A 16,257-nucleotide genomic window follows, 5' to 3' on the forward strand; every position below is an offset into this window, starting at 1 on the left:
TAACGACAAAACATTTGTGTAAAGAAAGAGCTACACATTTGAAAGAACCTCTCCACCAAAGTAAAAATCCAACAACCCTAAAACAACTAACTTGGTGGGAAAGGGAGAAACGCCTACATTCATCGAGAGAAGCGGAGCCACCATTCATCCACCATCGACAAACCTAACATCCATCCACGGAGACGCGGCATCCGTAGGAGGAGGAGGCGGAGGTGGGTGAGCAGGGAGGAGAGGAAGTGGGTTATGGTCGACAGGAGCGAACGTGGTGAAGCGGAGGAGCATGAAGAAGTGAAAGGGGGGGGGAGGGGGGGGGGGGGATGTGATGCAGGCGCAACGGGGAGCAGCTGCGAACGTGCACCAGAATCCGAGACTGAAAGCAGGGCGTGTTGTGTTCGTGAAGGCCTTGGTGGACCTGGCCACCCAGAGGGCCGCTCTCTTGTTGGCTGACTCGTCCTGTTTGCTCGTGTCGCTCTCGGGTCCGAGCAGAGTGGTGCCAATTACGGTGCGGCCGCCTGTCACCGATGCTTGCTTTTTGCGCTTACAAGCCTATGGGTATGGGTCCGCAGGCATTGCATCGTCGGGTTCCGGTGTGGGTTGCAATATTTGGAATGGTTTTCTGCTCCTACCCCTTCGGTGGGATCGTTGGACGACGGAGAGCGGGGATCGCTGAAGGTCGGAACGAACGAATCTTCCATCTCCACAGTTTAGGAGCTACTGGAGAAAGTATCCGTTGGCACGCTTAGGGGTGGGAATGGTGAAGCCAAGGATCCGCGGCATGCAGTAGCCAGAAAGGAGTTGTTTGTTGTCACCGCGCAACCTGCAAAGGGAGTCACTTGTACTGATCTCAGAGCGTTTTCCTGCACTGGTTCTGCTTTCGCTTATGCAGATATCGAGATAGAGCTTGGGGGCAGGAGAGTTGGGGCTAGAGATGGGCCACATTGTGTGCCATGCAGCAGGGCATGTGCTAAACTCGATGCTCCCCATGGACTCGCAGTGAAAATGGCAGCATCTATCAACTTGCTTATCGTTTATTCTAGATCTGCAGGTATTCGATTGCCCTTAACGCTCCGTTTTCATGGCTGTTTTTTTTACATCTCTAAACAACTTTGAGTGCGAAGCACGTGGATATTCCGGTCTCTTGTTATGTACAATCTAGGTCAAGGTGTATTTTTTTAGCCTCTGTAGCTGAATTTGGTTAGGAACGATAATGTGAATTGTTGAAGGCGTAGTTTTGCGCCTTCGACAAAGAAATGCAGATAGCCTATTTTTGTATGCGTTGTTGGAGGATTGGCTGTCTGCGACTTTTGTGTCTTAACCTAACGGATCCTTTTTATTGATTTTTGTTTTTATTTCCATTAGTTGTTTCCAATTTTACACCTGTTTTTTTTCTTTGTCAAATAGAATTCGATGGAAACTAGTTGAGTCCCGGAACCATTAATTGTCCCTCTCATTAGAATACACGAGATGACGCTTCTTACATTGTACTTGTGGCGAGTTCAAATCCTTCCGTGTGGATAGTTTTCGTTGTTTCGCACTTTTTTTCTCCGGTAGGCTCCGTTCAGCATGCAGTCTTTTCCGACAGGCCCTTATTGAGCGCACTGTATCCGGTAGTCTTTTTGTGCCTGATTAGATGGGTAAGCTTAGTTATGTGTTCTAAATATGATCTGTATTGACTCGTGTGGCTTTCTTCAGGGAAATTTTGGGTTATGGCAGGCAAAGTGTTTGATCGAAGGGGAGGGCCTGCCCAGACTCTGAGAGCTGAAGATGTTTTTGGAGCAGACAGCTATGAAAGTACGCTCTTGGTGTTGATGAAGCGTGCTGTCATTAGTTGTCAAGCACCTGGTTACTCCATTCACGTGTCTCCTTTGTATCTATTTCTAGGCGAGAACACGGGTGTACGCGTGTGGAAATTGAGGTCCTTGATAAAGCCTACGTCCTCCGGAAGGAGTCGTAGCAAACTTAAGTCAAGATTAGTGCATCTGTGCAAGGAACATGCAACAAGGTGCTAAGTGTAACGGACTGGAAGGAATTAGATTCTGCTGGCGTTTGCTTTGTTCCCGTCAGTGGTGAAGTTGAAGTTGAAGTTGCTATTGCTAAAAGCACCTCACGTGCAGACCCCAGACTACCTCCACAACTCCAAGTAGTGGATATTCAAGCAATCAGTCTGAATGATTAGATTGCCCTGGATTCGAAGGGGGCACTGCTCTTGCCTACCATGAATGAAGTGTCTGATGAACAGAATATCGAATCCCTGGGTAGGACTTTTCTGACCATCGGACATCTGCAGAGCACCATGCGTGTGACCTCCTTTGCAGGGCTTCCGCTGCCTCTGTCTTTGTCCGTGGCTCATCGAAATTCTTTGTCACCGACTTCAGTGACAGGCAGGCTTCACTTTTTATATTGGCTCTTATTTTGAATAGATATCATACGTCGAGGTGTATGCCTTGACTGGGAATAGTCCCATACCGAGTATTTGCATCTCATTGATTTGCAACTGTCCAATTTGTTTCTCCATGATTTTTCTTGTCTCTGTTTTGTTTTTGATCGATCCGCCGTGCTCTTGTCTGGTATTTTAATTATCTAGTTCTCCTAAGTAATTTATTACCATAGATTTCTCTTTGTGGTTTGTATCTCTCTTTTGACTGGTTACAGCAATGTACAGATTATGTTCAAGTTTTCCTCTATCTACGTGATAAGTCATAAGGTTCACGTTTATGAAACTTTCTGCTTGTTAGTGGTTGAACCTGCAGGCGGTACAAGTGGTATTTGTATGTTGATATATTTTGATGGCTTCTGAAAGTTAAAGAAAGCTGTGGATTTCCAATAGAATGTACTTCGTTCATATTCTCGTCTTTCCTGAAGAAAAGTTACAAGCCAGCATTGATTCTGCTACTGCGAAGGTCAGCCTTGAAGGTAATTGACGCAGTTGAAGCAGCTTTTCGGAGGTTTGTTTTGAAGCTAATTCTGTTCTCACATGATTCTCAGAAACTCCTCAAAGCAATGGCGTCTTTAAAAAGAATAATCCTAGCAGTCATAGCTGTGATGTTGAGGTTTAGTAAAGTATAGTTGCCCAAACGTATTAATGTTTACAATGTCTGAAGTAACACTTCTTGAGTTGACTTGATTTTGGCACTGCCGTGTTAATAATTTTATGGGAAGCTCATATCAACCGAACTCGAAAATTGTGTGGTTCAGATTGCTATCGTATAAAGTTTCAATATCATATTGGTAGCTTTCTTCGATGCGCCATCAGACATTGGTATATTCAGTTATATTCTGCAAGATTTCAAACATGTACTGTATAAACTAGTTTTAACGGTGATGCAGTTGGATGAGTATCGTTTTAATTACGTCTCACCAAGTGTGTAACATCATCTTTCATATTTGATTTAGTAAACAAAGTAACCGTAAATTCATTTAGATGCCTTCAAATTTGGATGAACTCGTCGTGATGATTGGGTGTTTTTTTTGCAGTATCACAAGCGGTGTTTATGAAAGACCGTGTTGATGGCCTTGTTGCTAGATCTCCAGATGCCGTTGCTGTACTGACGAAAGGTATTTTACTATTACAAATCAGCACTTTAGTTAGTACTTAACTTCTTTGAAGATCATATGAAACGAGGCAACGAGCATTATTAATGTTTGCTTCATGAGCATTGCGACTTACCGTCTAATCTTTTACCACTTTGTGCAGACGAATGTCACATGCACTGATGTGTACACCAATTACAAAATTTTGTCATTCACTGATGGGTTGAGGAGGGACATATTTTCTGATCAACTGTGGTTTCTTTGGCTTCGAGTAAGTATTACCCATTTTTATATACTAATCATGCCTTTCCTCTTTTCCAGATTATGTGATAGTGGTGGTACTCAAAGGCTATACTCTTAAGCCACTCTCTTTACAAAGGCATTGAGCATTAAGATTCACAAGCTTCCTAGGGCCGTACTAAAGTGTTAGAAATTCGCTGGTAGCGGGATAGGCATTTGTTTTTTACGATAAATCGAATGGAGGCAAATACGCGGTGATGTAAGAAACAAAATTTATGCAGGCATCCAACTGGGAGATCGGGAAACCGAGGATCATAACATTCATTCTTCAACCTCTTCCTCGTTTATTAAAGATTTGCACATCATCTTTTCATGTGTGTGCAGCAAACATGGTAAGAATTGTGTTCACGCTTCTGTGGAAATATAGGAGTGTTTCACATGAATTATTTTATCGCCCTTCTCAGCATGACTTAGTGTCCGAATCAGCCCATATTGTGTAGTGGGCATTGCTTATTTTCAACCTATTGTATGCTTTTGCTTTTGTGGCATGTGTAAGACTATTCGTACTTGCTATGCAAGTGATATAAATGTATCAATTCATGTGCATGATCAGTGGAAAGTGAAGAAAAGGCGGACGTCACGGAGGAGCTAAAACTTTAGTTCAGAATAATGTGCGCAACTGTTGCGGAAAGTTTGTTCTGGCAAGTATATCATGCATCAAAAACAGGCGCAAAAATAGACTTGTGAAGTAGGTGGTAGTGCATTAGTAAACTTTGTATGCCATCTGATCGTAGTTATCTTGTTTTGTTACACCTCTCTTCTTATTCCTCTTTTCTTACTTCTAACCATGACCTGTTATACTTTTATTTAAAAAGTGAGGACATTACTCTATTTCTTTTAGAAGTATTGTTGTATTTTAAAGGTTTAAAATTACCCAGCTTTAAAATAACATTTTGTTTTGTAACATTGTTTTTTCTTTAAAGATAGTTGATAGTAGATTGTTAAGTTTTTCATTTGGTATTAGAAGTTATAAATTATCTTTGTTGATTGACTTGTGTGCTTGTTAGAGTTGTCTATTCCAAATCTAGATGGAAGAAAAATAAATTATGAATGCCATTTTTAATAGAATTCAGAATAGATTTGTAATTATCAAGAATCTTAATAAGTTTTTTAATAATATTTGAGTAGAGATTTTACATGTTAGTAATCTCAACTGTAGAAATACTATTGTATTGTTTATGGAAAAAATCAACAATAAAATTTAATGTTTGTATTTAAAAAATTGTGTAATTAAAAGAATTAAGTATAGGCATAGATTTTAATATTTTAAAGTAATTTTTAAAGGTCTTACTACTACAAGTACAAATGAGCCGAAGATTAATATACTATAGAAGTTTGATAGAATAAAATTAAAATCTTAAAGATTTCTACAAGTCAAGTTTTTACAATTATATATTTTTTAATATTGTGATGGTATCAATTAAGTAAGATGTATAAATTTACTTCTTTGTAGAAGTACTATTTTTTGGTTTGTACTTTTGATGGAAAAAAATTATTACTTTTATATGATTTAAATTCATATTTAGTAGAGTTTTTAGTAATATTTAATAGAATTTTTATGAAGGTTCAACTACTATTTGTATGGCAAATTTTTAATAACTTGTATTTGGCATGGATTGGAATGAAAAGTCTTTTATCAATTAATTTTGATATAACTTAAAAAATAATATTAAAGATCTCTTTATAAAAATGATAAAAGTAAATTTATTGGAAATTTTTATTATTCCAAAAATTGCATAAAAAAATAGATTCTTTGAAATGTACTAAGAACAAAGAATTATTTGGAGAAAGATAAATACAATAATTGCAATAACTTCTAGGTCTACCAAAATTTATTAACAAAGATGAATATCTATATAATTTCTTCTATTCTAATTTAAGCAATATACATTGGAAAAAAAAGATCAATGAAATTAAAAATAACTTATATTCATATTGTGAAGAATCAACTCATAAAGTATAAAACTATTGCATCAATCAAATGGATTTAGAATACAAAGCACAAACTCAAACTTAGAAAAGTTGGAAATAAAGATGTGTAGTTACAATAGAAACTATGTAATTTAAGAATAGAAGAATAAAATTATAAAATAAATGTTTCATACTACCATAAGATCTTACTCCTTATTTTAAACTTTCTATAATTATAAAAATTCCAAGTTGTGATTTTAAGCAGAAGCATTTTTGAATAATAGAGCCTTAACATGTTTTATGAATAAGACTTTGTACTGCAACAAAAATTGATAATGTCAAGGAAGATTTGATTATCTCTAATAAATGTTATTAACAGATGGCCATTTGCATCAAGAGGTGTTATGGAAGTGACTTGGCTATTGGAAGTAGCATCAATAAATCAAGTATTTAACATTACATTTAATATTAATTAGTATTATTTAAATCCAATGGTAATTGGCTTATCTTAATTTGAATTTCATAATCTTGATATTGATTGTAAATCAAAAAAATTCACTTCAAGATTTAATCTGATTGTCATTAAATAAATATTTTATTATATTTATTAAAACTAAGGTATTTATATAAGGTACAAAAAGAAGAAGTTATATTCATCATTTATACAACATTAAGTCTTTATTCAAATAGAAGTTGCAAAGAATTTTAAAATAGTAGAAAAAATATAAAAATACATGTAAACAAATTATTATAATATTATCAAAATATCAACCATACGATTGTACAATTGATTATTAAGAAGTAACTCAACTACCATTTGAACCAATTAACAACTTGTTGTGATATGAAGTTATTGCTTTCAAAAAAATATATTAATGAAAATCCTACAAAGAATTTTATTTGATACTTAAAATCTTCTTTGTACAAAAATAAGGTGGATCCTTGCAAATAAATTTAAGATTATTGAAGACTCAAAATATTGATCATCAAGAATTGTTATTATTTGTCTTTAATACTAAAACTTCTTCATGAGCTCAGTAAAGCTAAGACCTATCTTAAGATAGTTGTATGTAGAACTTATAATTAGACACTTATTAAAAAGATGATGAATTTAAATTTTAATAATAAACTAAGTATAGCCATTTTTAATATAATGTCATGTCTTTTAGATTTATAAATAATTCTATTATTTTCTAATATTTAATAAATAATGTGTTTTATAAATTTTTAAATAATACTAAAATATCTTGTGTAGAAAAAATTCTTATATATTTTAGGAGTATAGAAAAATATAAACTTAAATTCTATTTATTCTAAAGCAACCTTTTTCATGTGTTTGTTCAAAAAAATAATCGACATACTTAAAGTTGACATAAAATTACCTCTAATTTTTTATTCCCAAAATAATTTATAACCAAAACATATAAATCAAGCATTAAGGCAATATTTGCAATAGACTATCAACTATCACTAAGTCACTTGGAAAAATTTCTTACCATCAACATAATATATTATTCTACTTTAAAAAAATCATTTTTTACCAACTATAATTACAATCTATAATTTGATGCTTTTAGCTTTTTAAAAGTTTAGTAAGTAGAATAATAGATCTTTATACAACAACGAAGATATATCCAAAAGATACATAAGGATAATAAAAAGTAAATATCAATATTCATTTTTAATAAATAACGAAAAAAGTTCAAAACTAGTAATAAGATATGATTACTTTGTTACAATATGAAAACTAATTGACCTTGTATAAATTTAGGTTATCAAACTTTTTTCACATTCATTGTTCAAAAATAAGTTGATTTAGTCGCATATTGATTAGTATTACTAAAATTAATTTAAAAAATCATCATCATCATATATATATATATAGATTGAGTCTTATATTAAAATTAATATATCAAAGAAAAAATTATCATTACCACTTATTAAAATAAAAAATAATCAATAGTTTGAAGTAGAAGAAATATAAGATTTTAAATGGCACCAAAATAAATTGATTTATCTTGTACATTGGGAAAATTTCAATATTAATAAATGCACCTATGAATCATTTGAAAATCTATTAAATACTTATGAATTTATTATTATTTTGTAATAATGATATTTATAAAAACCAATGACCAATCCTTGACAATAAGATGGTGTAAGTAAAATAAATATAAATTCAGGGATCAATTTATAAAATTTCCTTTGAACATGGATAATTGATAATCAACATATTTATCTTAAGAGTTGTTATTTGCAGAATAGTAATATGAAATTGTTAGGTTGTTCTAACTTAGGCAATAATATAATTGTAATGAAGATTCTCAAGAGAGACATATCATTCTTTAAATAGATATAAAGATACAACATACTAAATACCACAATTTTAGAAGAAACTTTTAATGCTTGAAAATACTATTTGAAGTAGATATTACACATAATGGCATACAAAATATGTTGTTAGAAGGTAATCTTCAAGACCTTAATATTAACCAAATGGGTATTTGGTCTTCTTATCCTTATATAGGATATTATTAATGGTTGAAGGAACATGTCAACAACCTTTGTAAAAAACATGGATTCAAATATATTGCTTAAATAATTTGATGGATCTTATATTTCATCAACTTATAAAGCAATTTAGCCACTCTTTATAGACTTGGTCATCTAGAAAGGAGATTATATATATATATATATATATATATATATATATGTGTGTGTGTGTGTGTGTGTGTGTGTGTGTAACTTATGTAACTATAAATAATAATATAAATAAACAAAAGTAGGTAGAAAAATGTTACATAGATAATATCTCATTTAAAAAAACATTAAAGAAGTTTCTTAGATATGGATTAGAAGTTTTTATTCTTATAGATTTGTCATGTGGCTATTAAAACTTGTCTTAAAAGCATATTATTTTTAAAAAGTTGTGTTGGAATCAACTTAAAACTTCAGATTTGCACCACAAGCCTCACATTTCTTACAAAGTTTTACAAGACCTTCTTGGAAGCATGTATATATAGAGGCAAAATTGAGGCTATTCTCAATCTCATCGATAAATTTCTTGTATTCAATATAACATCATATAACCATGATTAACTTCAAAAATAATATTTACTTCACAAATAAAATAAGCATTCAAAATAAAATTACTCTGTTCAATATATATATATATATATATATATTAATGAATTACAATGGATAAGTGTTAACCTAATTGATATGAAATTTTACATTTTGTACCTATGCTGAACTCCATGCTACTGAATTGTTTTTTTTTGAAAGAACGGAATATCTCTCAAAAGTAGAATGAAGAAAGTGGTTCTCAAGACAATGAGCACCTAACCAGATACAAATTACTCAAAAAAAATATATTTTATAATGATCTTTTTTGGGCTTCTTACAACCTACAACAAAAAAAGAGAGAAAAAGCTGAGATTTTTATACTTTTATGGAAATTTTCATAACTAACAATCCTACTAAAATTCCTAAAAAAAAAGGAGTTTTCTATCAAAGAATCAATTCTGTTGAAACCAAAAATTGTCATTTTAGTGATTATTTTAAAATTATCAGTTTTCCATTGAAAAAACCACTGAGTGTACGTGTGTTGAAATTATCAAAAAAATAGTATTGATAAAAATAAATAAAAATGTAATCTTGCAAACATAACATAAATACACTTCTGATTAGTGAGTACAAAGTTATGATATAGTTTAAGGAGAAACTTACCTACTTTTATTTTCGGTGTATTACCCATTACTGTAATTCTATTATAATGCATTCTGAACGAACATGTTCTATACACACATTAAGTTGGATGAACAGAACGGGGATGCGATTCATCCATCCAGGACATCCAATTGGCCAGCTGGCCCGGGAGAGCTGCTGAGGTGGCGGATGATGTCACCATGGTGACGCCGCCGTCCCCTTCGCGATGTGCGTGGCCAGGCCCGAAACCAGCAGCGGAGCCGGATTCCGGCACCGGCTCAGCAATTGCAGCGTCACCGTGAGATCGAACCCCGCTGCCTGCAAGGATCCCCGATGTTCGTGACCTCGAAGGCATCAACCACCAAAATCAACGCATCAAACGGAGCGAATTCTGTCCAATAGTTGATCTGTGCGCTCCACAAATACAATGCAGGTCGTCTTCGAACGTACTGATCTCGTTTGCCTTCCGTTCTGGATGTTTGGACGAATGGGCCGATTGATGCGTTTACTGTGTGGTCGTTTTGCAAGAAGGATGAATGTAGCATGAAGTTCGACTCTGGTGGATTGCATTGTCTGATGTTGCCTTGGGTTGATGAGGACCGCTGAATTGTGGATCTTCAAGCCGGTGCCATAAGCCAGGAATCGAATGCCAGTCACGGTTCCGCTGCTGTTAGATGTAATTAGCTATTTGTTTCGGTCCCTTGAGTTGTTTCTAGGTCTCTGCCTTTTTATTAGACATATGTCGCCATCCACAATCCAGCTCTAGCTGTAGTGCAAGCTTGCACCGCGTCGTCCCAGAAGGCTTGTTTCTTGCTATTTATTTAAAAAGCAAGCGAGTCTGGGTTCCCCTTGCGTTGCCAATATGTTGCTGGCGTGCAGTACACACGGGCGAGACCGTCAATTGGGGAAGAGATTACGAGTGCCTCCTCGAACTGCGGAGGCACATGAAGATGTCTATCATAAAGCAAATCTGAGGTCCCTTGTTCCCACATTCCACTGTCAAACTTCCTTGACAAGACAGTAATCTCTCAGACCATGCAGGAACATGGAAATGAACTTTGAGCACACTGCATACCCTCACTTGTGAAACTTGATCACGGAAGTGGGACAAAGTCCACCTCTGGACGTGTCGGATATCCCCCCCCCCCCCGTGGATGCGGCCCTACGGAGTCCCTTGCGATCAGCTTGCCCTTCTTGACCGTTACCACAACTGCCATCCTCGGAAGTTATGAGTGTGAATTTTGCTCTAGAGACAGATGTCTCGCTGTACGACAGCGACTTCTTGGAGCGTCTCTCACGCCTGTCCATGCTGAGTTGGAGGGCACCACCACCAAATCGGGTCTCTTCTCCTCGTTCAGCCTTATCAGTACTATATCGCTTAGAAAGCGACAATCTTCGCGGAGTGGTCCATTGTGAGACCGGGGAATTATTCGGGTAGTTTTCAAAGGCCGTATTCATACCAGAGGTGTGTGTGGGTGCATGGCCGCTAGAAGTGCGCTCCGGAATCTTAACTGACCCATGCAATAAAAACTCTCTGTTGCGGTGATGATCCCAGTGATCATGCGTGTGGCATTGATCCCATAGAACTGAGAACTCAAGATCCCGTCCACTGCCACTCCACCCTTAGAAATTTACCAGTCTCTCGGTCCCAGTTCTCCTCGACGGCCTTGCCTGGTTGTCGAAGCCGTCGAGATCCATCAACAACCACGAGCGGAAACCATGCGTGGAACCAAGCAGCCTTAACCCTGTTCGACTGCTTGGTTCCACGCATGGTTTGCATTGGATTTGGCTTCACAACGAGCTGTCTGATTTGTAGCTTACATCCTCTTCGACTCTCGTTATATAAATATGAAAAGTGTCAACACGATTGAAGTGTTTTTTTTACTTTGAATAAAAATAGAAATAAAATATATCCGCAGTGAATATTCTCTTTGCTCTATCCAGGACATGATATGTAAACCCCATTTCATCCGGTGTATGCACCCTTCTAAATTCACATCAATGTGTGGGGAAAAGTCCAAAAGTTTCCTGAGTGCTCATCTTTTCCTTTTTGGGAGGATAGTGATTGAGCCTTGTTGGGGAGTCTTTATACATAATGTGAATATTTTTTTTATTTTTACTTTATCACTTTTTGATTATGGACTGTTTTGTTGTGAGCGAAAAAAATAAATAAGAAGTTTCCAATGAGGGATTCTAATATACGAATTGTGTCCACATCCCCACTTTGGATGAAGTGGGGGGGGGGTGTTTAAAAGGAGCTCACTACCCACGTTGGATGAATGATTTCACAGCGTTGGAAGAATGATGAGCAATGGATTACAACAACTTTTTTTACAACCTTGAGCATTCAGGGATAAAATCATCAAATATTATCCACGAAATTGTGTATATTAAGTGGTCAAAGAACAAAAAAGAATGAGGCAAAAGGAAAAAGTAAAGGTACGATGGACAGCACCTGAAACCCGTGGAATCCCATGATTCCGCGAAGATGCGCTCATGGCCGTGCCAGCCTTTAGAACGAGGCAGACAACCCTCGCTCGCTCGCAGACCGAGCTCCAAAAAGGCAAAAGTATTTTTGAAAAGATGTAAGAAAAGTTCGACCGATCCTGCTAAAAGCTGACTTGATTCGAAGTCACGAGAGGATGTGCATCAAGGGCCGGGAAAGGGTGAGGTCACCCGGCCACGTCCACAGGTCCAGTCTGCAATCCTGATCCCCACCCCCTTGTCACGGGAACGCTTGGGAACGCGAGGGGAGTGCGCATCGAAAGGGTTGAGAACGGCCTTGAGGACGTGCAGGGGAACGGGGGCGGGTGCATCGGCAAGCGGGAAGTTAAAAATAATACTGGGCATAGGGGCAACCGGGAGACCGGGTTTGGCCGGTTTCGAGGTTACGCTATCCTGTTCCTTGTCTTTCTCATCTGCCTTCGGCACCCCTCAGCTTCGCCTTTGTGGACGAATCCGTCTCCGCCTCCGCCTTCTGCACGCGTGGTTGTGGTCGACCTCTCGCCGGAGCAACAGGTCTTCTAGTCGCTGCCCTTGCTGTGCATCGCATTGGCTCTTGAGCGCCACTTCTGCTGCGCTTTTTAAGCTTGTGTAGAGTTTTTTGAAGCATGTTTTGAGGAAGATGGGAAACGTCTATTGAATATGACGCTTGTCGCGATTTTGTGGTTGATCTGGTGGTAATTCTCGTGACTTAAGGTCGATGGTGTGTTAGAGAGGTTTCCAGTGGTGAGCGTCGGTGGTGCTTTGATCGCGCATTGTTAGGAACACCGCAGGCGCCGCATAGTCGGTACTTTGTTTGGAGGGAAGTGTAGGTTTTATCGTCGGGGGGTTTGTTTTTTTTCTTTTTTTAAAGAACAAATTTCATAGGATAACCTCTTTGGCTGGTGTCTTGTTCTTCGGAGAGAATTGAGCTTCGTTGAAGGATAATTTTAGGAACGAGGAGTGCGGGAGGTGGGAAGACGGGCGTGATGTTGGTATCACTGAGTCGGTTCACTTGTTGACACCGGGAGAGGTAGTGGACGACCGTTTCGTAACAATGGGTTTGTTGTGTGATTAAGATCACGAATATGGTACGAGAGAGTGATTTTTGCGCGATTCTGCTTGCGATTGTAGTCGAGCATGATTGTATAGCTCTCAATGAATTTGTCTCTGATGGTAGAGAATCGGGTGCGAGAGGCGAAGCTTTTGAGTTTCGTGTAGAATGAATGGAAGGGGATTTGTTGCCGTTGCGGAAGAGGGGGGGGGGTTGAGACTGTTTATGCGGAGAGTTTTCTGCCTCTTATTTCTGCCTTCAAAAGTTTCCCTTCTCTACATCAGGGGTATATAAGGATCTCGTACACGCGATCAAAGGCTTATTTGATCAGCGCTCTTTGTCCTCTTGCGACTAATTTCACTGGAACTTCCCGTTGTCTGCACTAGCAATATGCGAATTGAACCTATAGTTTATACCATAGTGTAGGCCCAATCACCCGATATTCACGGAGCATATATCCAGTATTACATGTCCTCATGTTCATGTAGCCCATGCATGTTGCTTATGCCCGTGCAAATCGATCTGAGTTTCTGACCTGTGTGACATGCTGCCTCGCACAGTGAACTTCTGACATGCGTGCCTTTCTCTTCTCTGTCGTGGAAAACAGGAAACTAATCCCTTTTCCAGCACTAAACGATTGAAGCAATTTTTTTTTTCTTGTGAACTGCTCACTCTCTCTCTGTTATGAGGGGATTCGAAGCTTGAAAGTTATGAGCTGAAGGTTGAGGACACGTAAGAGCGAAGGACGATCATACTACAATTAACCCTTGCGGGGAAAAGCCCAGGCAAAATAGGACGGATGGCCGACAGTTACGGCCACAACGCAGGTTCACCCGAGAGCAGCCCGCATTCTGATAACGAGTCCGGCGGCCATTACCGTGATCAGGACGCTTCTGTACGGGAGCAAGACCGGTTTTTGCCCATCGCAAATGTGAGCCGAATCATGAAGAAAGCATTGCCATCTAATGCGAAGATATCGAAAGACGCCAAAGAGACTGTGCAGGAGTGCGTATCCGAGTTCATCAGTTTCATTACTGGTACATGAATGAGCCATATTTAGTTTTGTACAATGTGGAAAATGAAGCGAAGAGCATGATACTGAACAGGTTGAGCCAGGGTCCTTTCCCGTGACATGGGGGACAATGAGGAACGTATACCAGAGAGCGGGTGCAGTTTGATATAGTGAGATTTTGTGCTGAGTCGTGATCCGCCCGCAGCGTGAGCGTATTCGCATTGTGCGTTTGTTGGACGCGGAACATGTGCTAGCCAACTGTTGTTTAGGCATTGTTACCTTTTTTAAGATTCAACGGGTCTTAAAGTCTGCAGCAATTGAAATTGGAAGTGTTTTCACAAGATTGTGGCATATGTTAGCGAACAATAGTTGCAAATATTTACACCTGACGATGAATGCAGACAGCCTTCGAATATTCTCGATGTCCTTTGTATTTTTTAGATGCGTCTTTGGGGTCATTGAAATAGAGTCTAACTCTTTGACTATCACTGCAGGTGAGGCGTCCGACAAGTGTCAGAGGGAAAAGAGGAAGACGATCAACGGGGATGACTTGCTGTGGGCCATGAGTACTCTTGGTTTTGAAGATTATGTGGAACCTCTGAAGGTGTACCTACACAAGTATCGTGAACTGGAGGGGGAGAAGGCCTCTATGGCCAAGGGTGGTGATCAGCAGGGAGGAAAAGAGAGCAACCAAGGAGGTATGGGGTCGATGGGCATGGCAGGCGGAATCAACGGCATGAACGGAACGATGAACGGGAACATGCATGGGCATGGAATTCCCGTATCGATGCAGATGATGCAACAGCCGTACGCGCAGCAGGCACCTCCGGGGATGATATATTCTCCTCATCAAATGATGCCGCAATACCAGATGCCGATGCAGTCTGGTGGAAACCAACCCCGCGGAGTGTAAGAGTTTTCACTGGCAGGAGGCTTTGGAAGTGGGGATATTGTCGACAGCGTGATGGGGTGTTTTGGAGCATGGGCAGGGCATTATGGTGCTGTTGAAACAGTGATGGGTGGGTCATGTGAAGTGTTGGCGACTGTTGAATGATGAAAACATAGAAGTGATGTCGTTGAAGCTCGGGGAGTTTCAAGTGAAAGGAGGAGCACTTTTTGTTTGGAAAGGAGCGTACCGGGTCTGGCAGTGTACATTCTGAATGATAGTTATCTGTGCTGATTTTTCTTGGCCTTGGCAATACGAGGGGGTTGAATATTTTGCTTTGAATTCGTTGACATTTCAACCTTTTCTATGTGAAAAGGCTCTGTAGGATGCAAGATAAGGAAAGACATGCAGATTGATATGGATTGATTTGTATCATGTATGTGGGAGTGTGTTTTTCTTAGAGCATCTTAGGTTGTACTCTCGTGGGGAGGGTGTGTAAGTCGGCAGGAATAGAGACTGTCCTTCGGTGGGGTGGGGAGGATAGATCTCGCTGGTGAGTATCTTTTATATTGAGAGATCAGCACCATTGTGATTATAATTGAGCTCTGTACAAGATATTGAACTGCTTCCAGTGTAGTTATCATTATTTCTTGGTTTTTTATGTTCCTTTTTTGCCTTAAAATGATTGTGGATATTTGAAGTGCCACATTAGTGCATGTGTGGTATTTTTGGCAAGTGTTGTAATGGTAGACTCATGTTGTAACTTGCCTTGAGACTTATTCCTTCTGCGCATGACAGTACGAACTCGATGATAGAAGGGTTGGGTTGTTTGATAAACAAGTTTTTTAGTGTTGTACCTGCTCATTCTGCATAATCTGTGACGCCCATCAATTTATATGCATTTTTTTATAAACATTTATATGTGGTCTATGAATATTTTGTGAGTATGTAATAAGACAAGTGGACCATGGAAAGTCTTGGTTCAGGTATCGCCTTGTGCCCGAGTCCCTGTAAAACTCCGTGTATGAGTCCTGGGATCTGCACCTACTGCCTCTTGCTTATAACAGCATTTGGTACAGTATACCATTCCTGTTTTTAGAATATTCGATTTGAATATGGACAGCAGGACAAGTTGCTCCATACTGCTGTGTAAACTAAAAACAGCCTCCAGTACAGTTAACATACACACAATGTTGTTTCAAAGTAGACAACCAACCATCGTGTGAAAACGCATTCTATTTTCTATCGCTTATAATCTGGTTTACTTCCTTTTTTTAATTATTTTGAATATAAAATTGTGTGTGATGCGTCCCATGCATTGCCATATTTTAGTATAATGCACGCAGTTTCTAGCAATTGGGATGAACAACAGCG

At 38.4% G+C, this 16,257-nt stretch overlaps 2 protein-coding genes and 1 long non-coding RNA gene across 7 annotated transcripts; all 3 read left to right on the forward strand.

The window, feature by feature from the left end:
• The first annotated feature begins 303 nt into the window (after positions 1-303).
• Positions 304-2,483, forward strand: LOC149987708 (uncharacterized). Its single transcript, XM_090256248.1, has 2 exons — positions 304-1,045; positions 1,693-2,483. The coding sequence occupies exons 1-2, from the start codon at positions 1,000-1,002 to the stop codon at positions 2,007-2,009; spliced, it is 363 nt and encodes a 120-aa protein (XP_090112374.1). The 5' UTR covers positions 304-999; the 3' UTR covers positions 2,010-2,483.
• Positions 2,216-4,720, forward strand: LOC112292157 (uncharacterized). Of its 4 annotated transcripts, XR_016506570.1 has the most exons (6): positions 2,216-2,381; positions 2,751-2,913; positions 3,475-3,555; positions 3,695-3,802; positions 4,053-4,163; positions 4,385-4,720. It is a non-coding gene; the product is annotated as an uncharacterized LOC112292157 (long non-coding RNA). The 4 variants fall into 4 exon arrangements; XR_016506571.1 differs by lacking the exon at positions 2,216-2,381 and having other exon boundaries at positions 2,694-2,913; XR_016506569.1 differs by lacking the exons at positions 3,695-3,802; positions 4,385-4,720 and having other exon boundaries at positions 2,241-2,381; positions 3,853-4,067.
• Positions 4,721-12,398: 7,678 nt separating this feature from the next.
• Positions 12,399-15,529, forward strand: LOC112292489 (nuclear transcription factor Y subunit B-3). 2 transcript variants are annotated; one of them, XM_024541030.3, is made up of 3 exons: positions 12,399-12,629; positions 13,593-14,022; positions 14,492-15,529. In XM_024541030.3, the coding sequence occupies exons 2-3, from the start codon at positions 13,785-13,787 to the stop codon at positions 14,908-14,910; spliced, it is 657 nt and encodes a 218-aa protein (XP_024396798.1). In that variant the 5' UTR covers positions 12,399-12,629; positions 13,593-13,784; the 3' UTR covers positions 14,911-15,529. The 2 variants fall into 2 exon arrangements, with proteins under 2 accessions (XP_024396798.1, XP_024396797.1); XM_024541029.3 differs by having other exon boundaries at positions 12,399-12,468.
• The last annotated feature ends 728 nt before the right edge of the window (positions 15,530-16,257 follow it).

The sequence above is a fragment of the Physcomitrium patens genome, chromosome 15, assembly GCF_059467195.1.
Source record: "Physcomitrium patens ecotype Gransden chromosome 15, ASM5946719v1, whole genome shotgun sequence".
Classification (NCBI taxonomy): domain Eukaryota; kingdom Viridiplantae; phylum Streptophyta; class Bryopsida; order Funariales; family Funariaceae; genus Physcomitrium; species Physcomitrium patens.

What these genes read in the sequence shown, in the direction of transcription:
- LOC149987708 (XM_090256248.1), top strand. Translation starts at nt 1,000, where the DNA reads ATGGCAGCATCTATCAACTTGCTTATCGTTTATTCTAGATCTGCAG. An exon ending in CGTTTATTCTAGATCTGCAG is followed by an intron (nt 1,046 to 1,692) that starts GTATTCGATTGC and finishes GGCTTTCTTCAG; the next exon opens with GGAAATTTTGGGTTATGGCA.
- LOC112292489 (XM_024541030.3), top strand. Translation starts at nt 13,785, where the DNA reads ATGGCCGACAGTTACGGCCACAACGCAGGTTCACCCGAGAGCAGCCCG. An exon ending in GTTCATCAGTTTCATTACTG is followed by an intron (nt 14,023 to 14,491) that starts GTACATGAATGA and finishes CTATCACTGCAG; the next exon opens with GTGAGGCGTCCGACAAGTGT.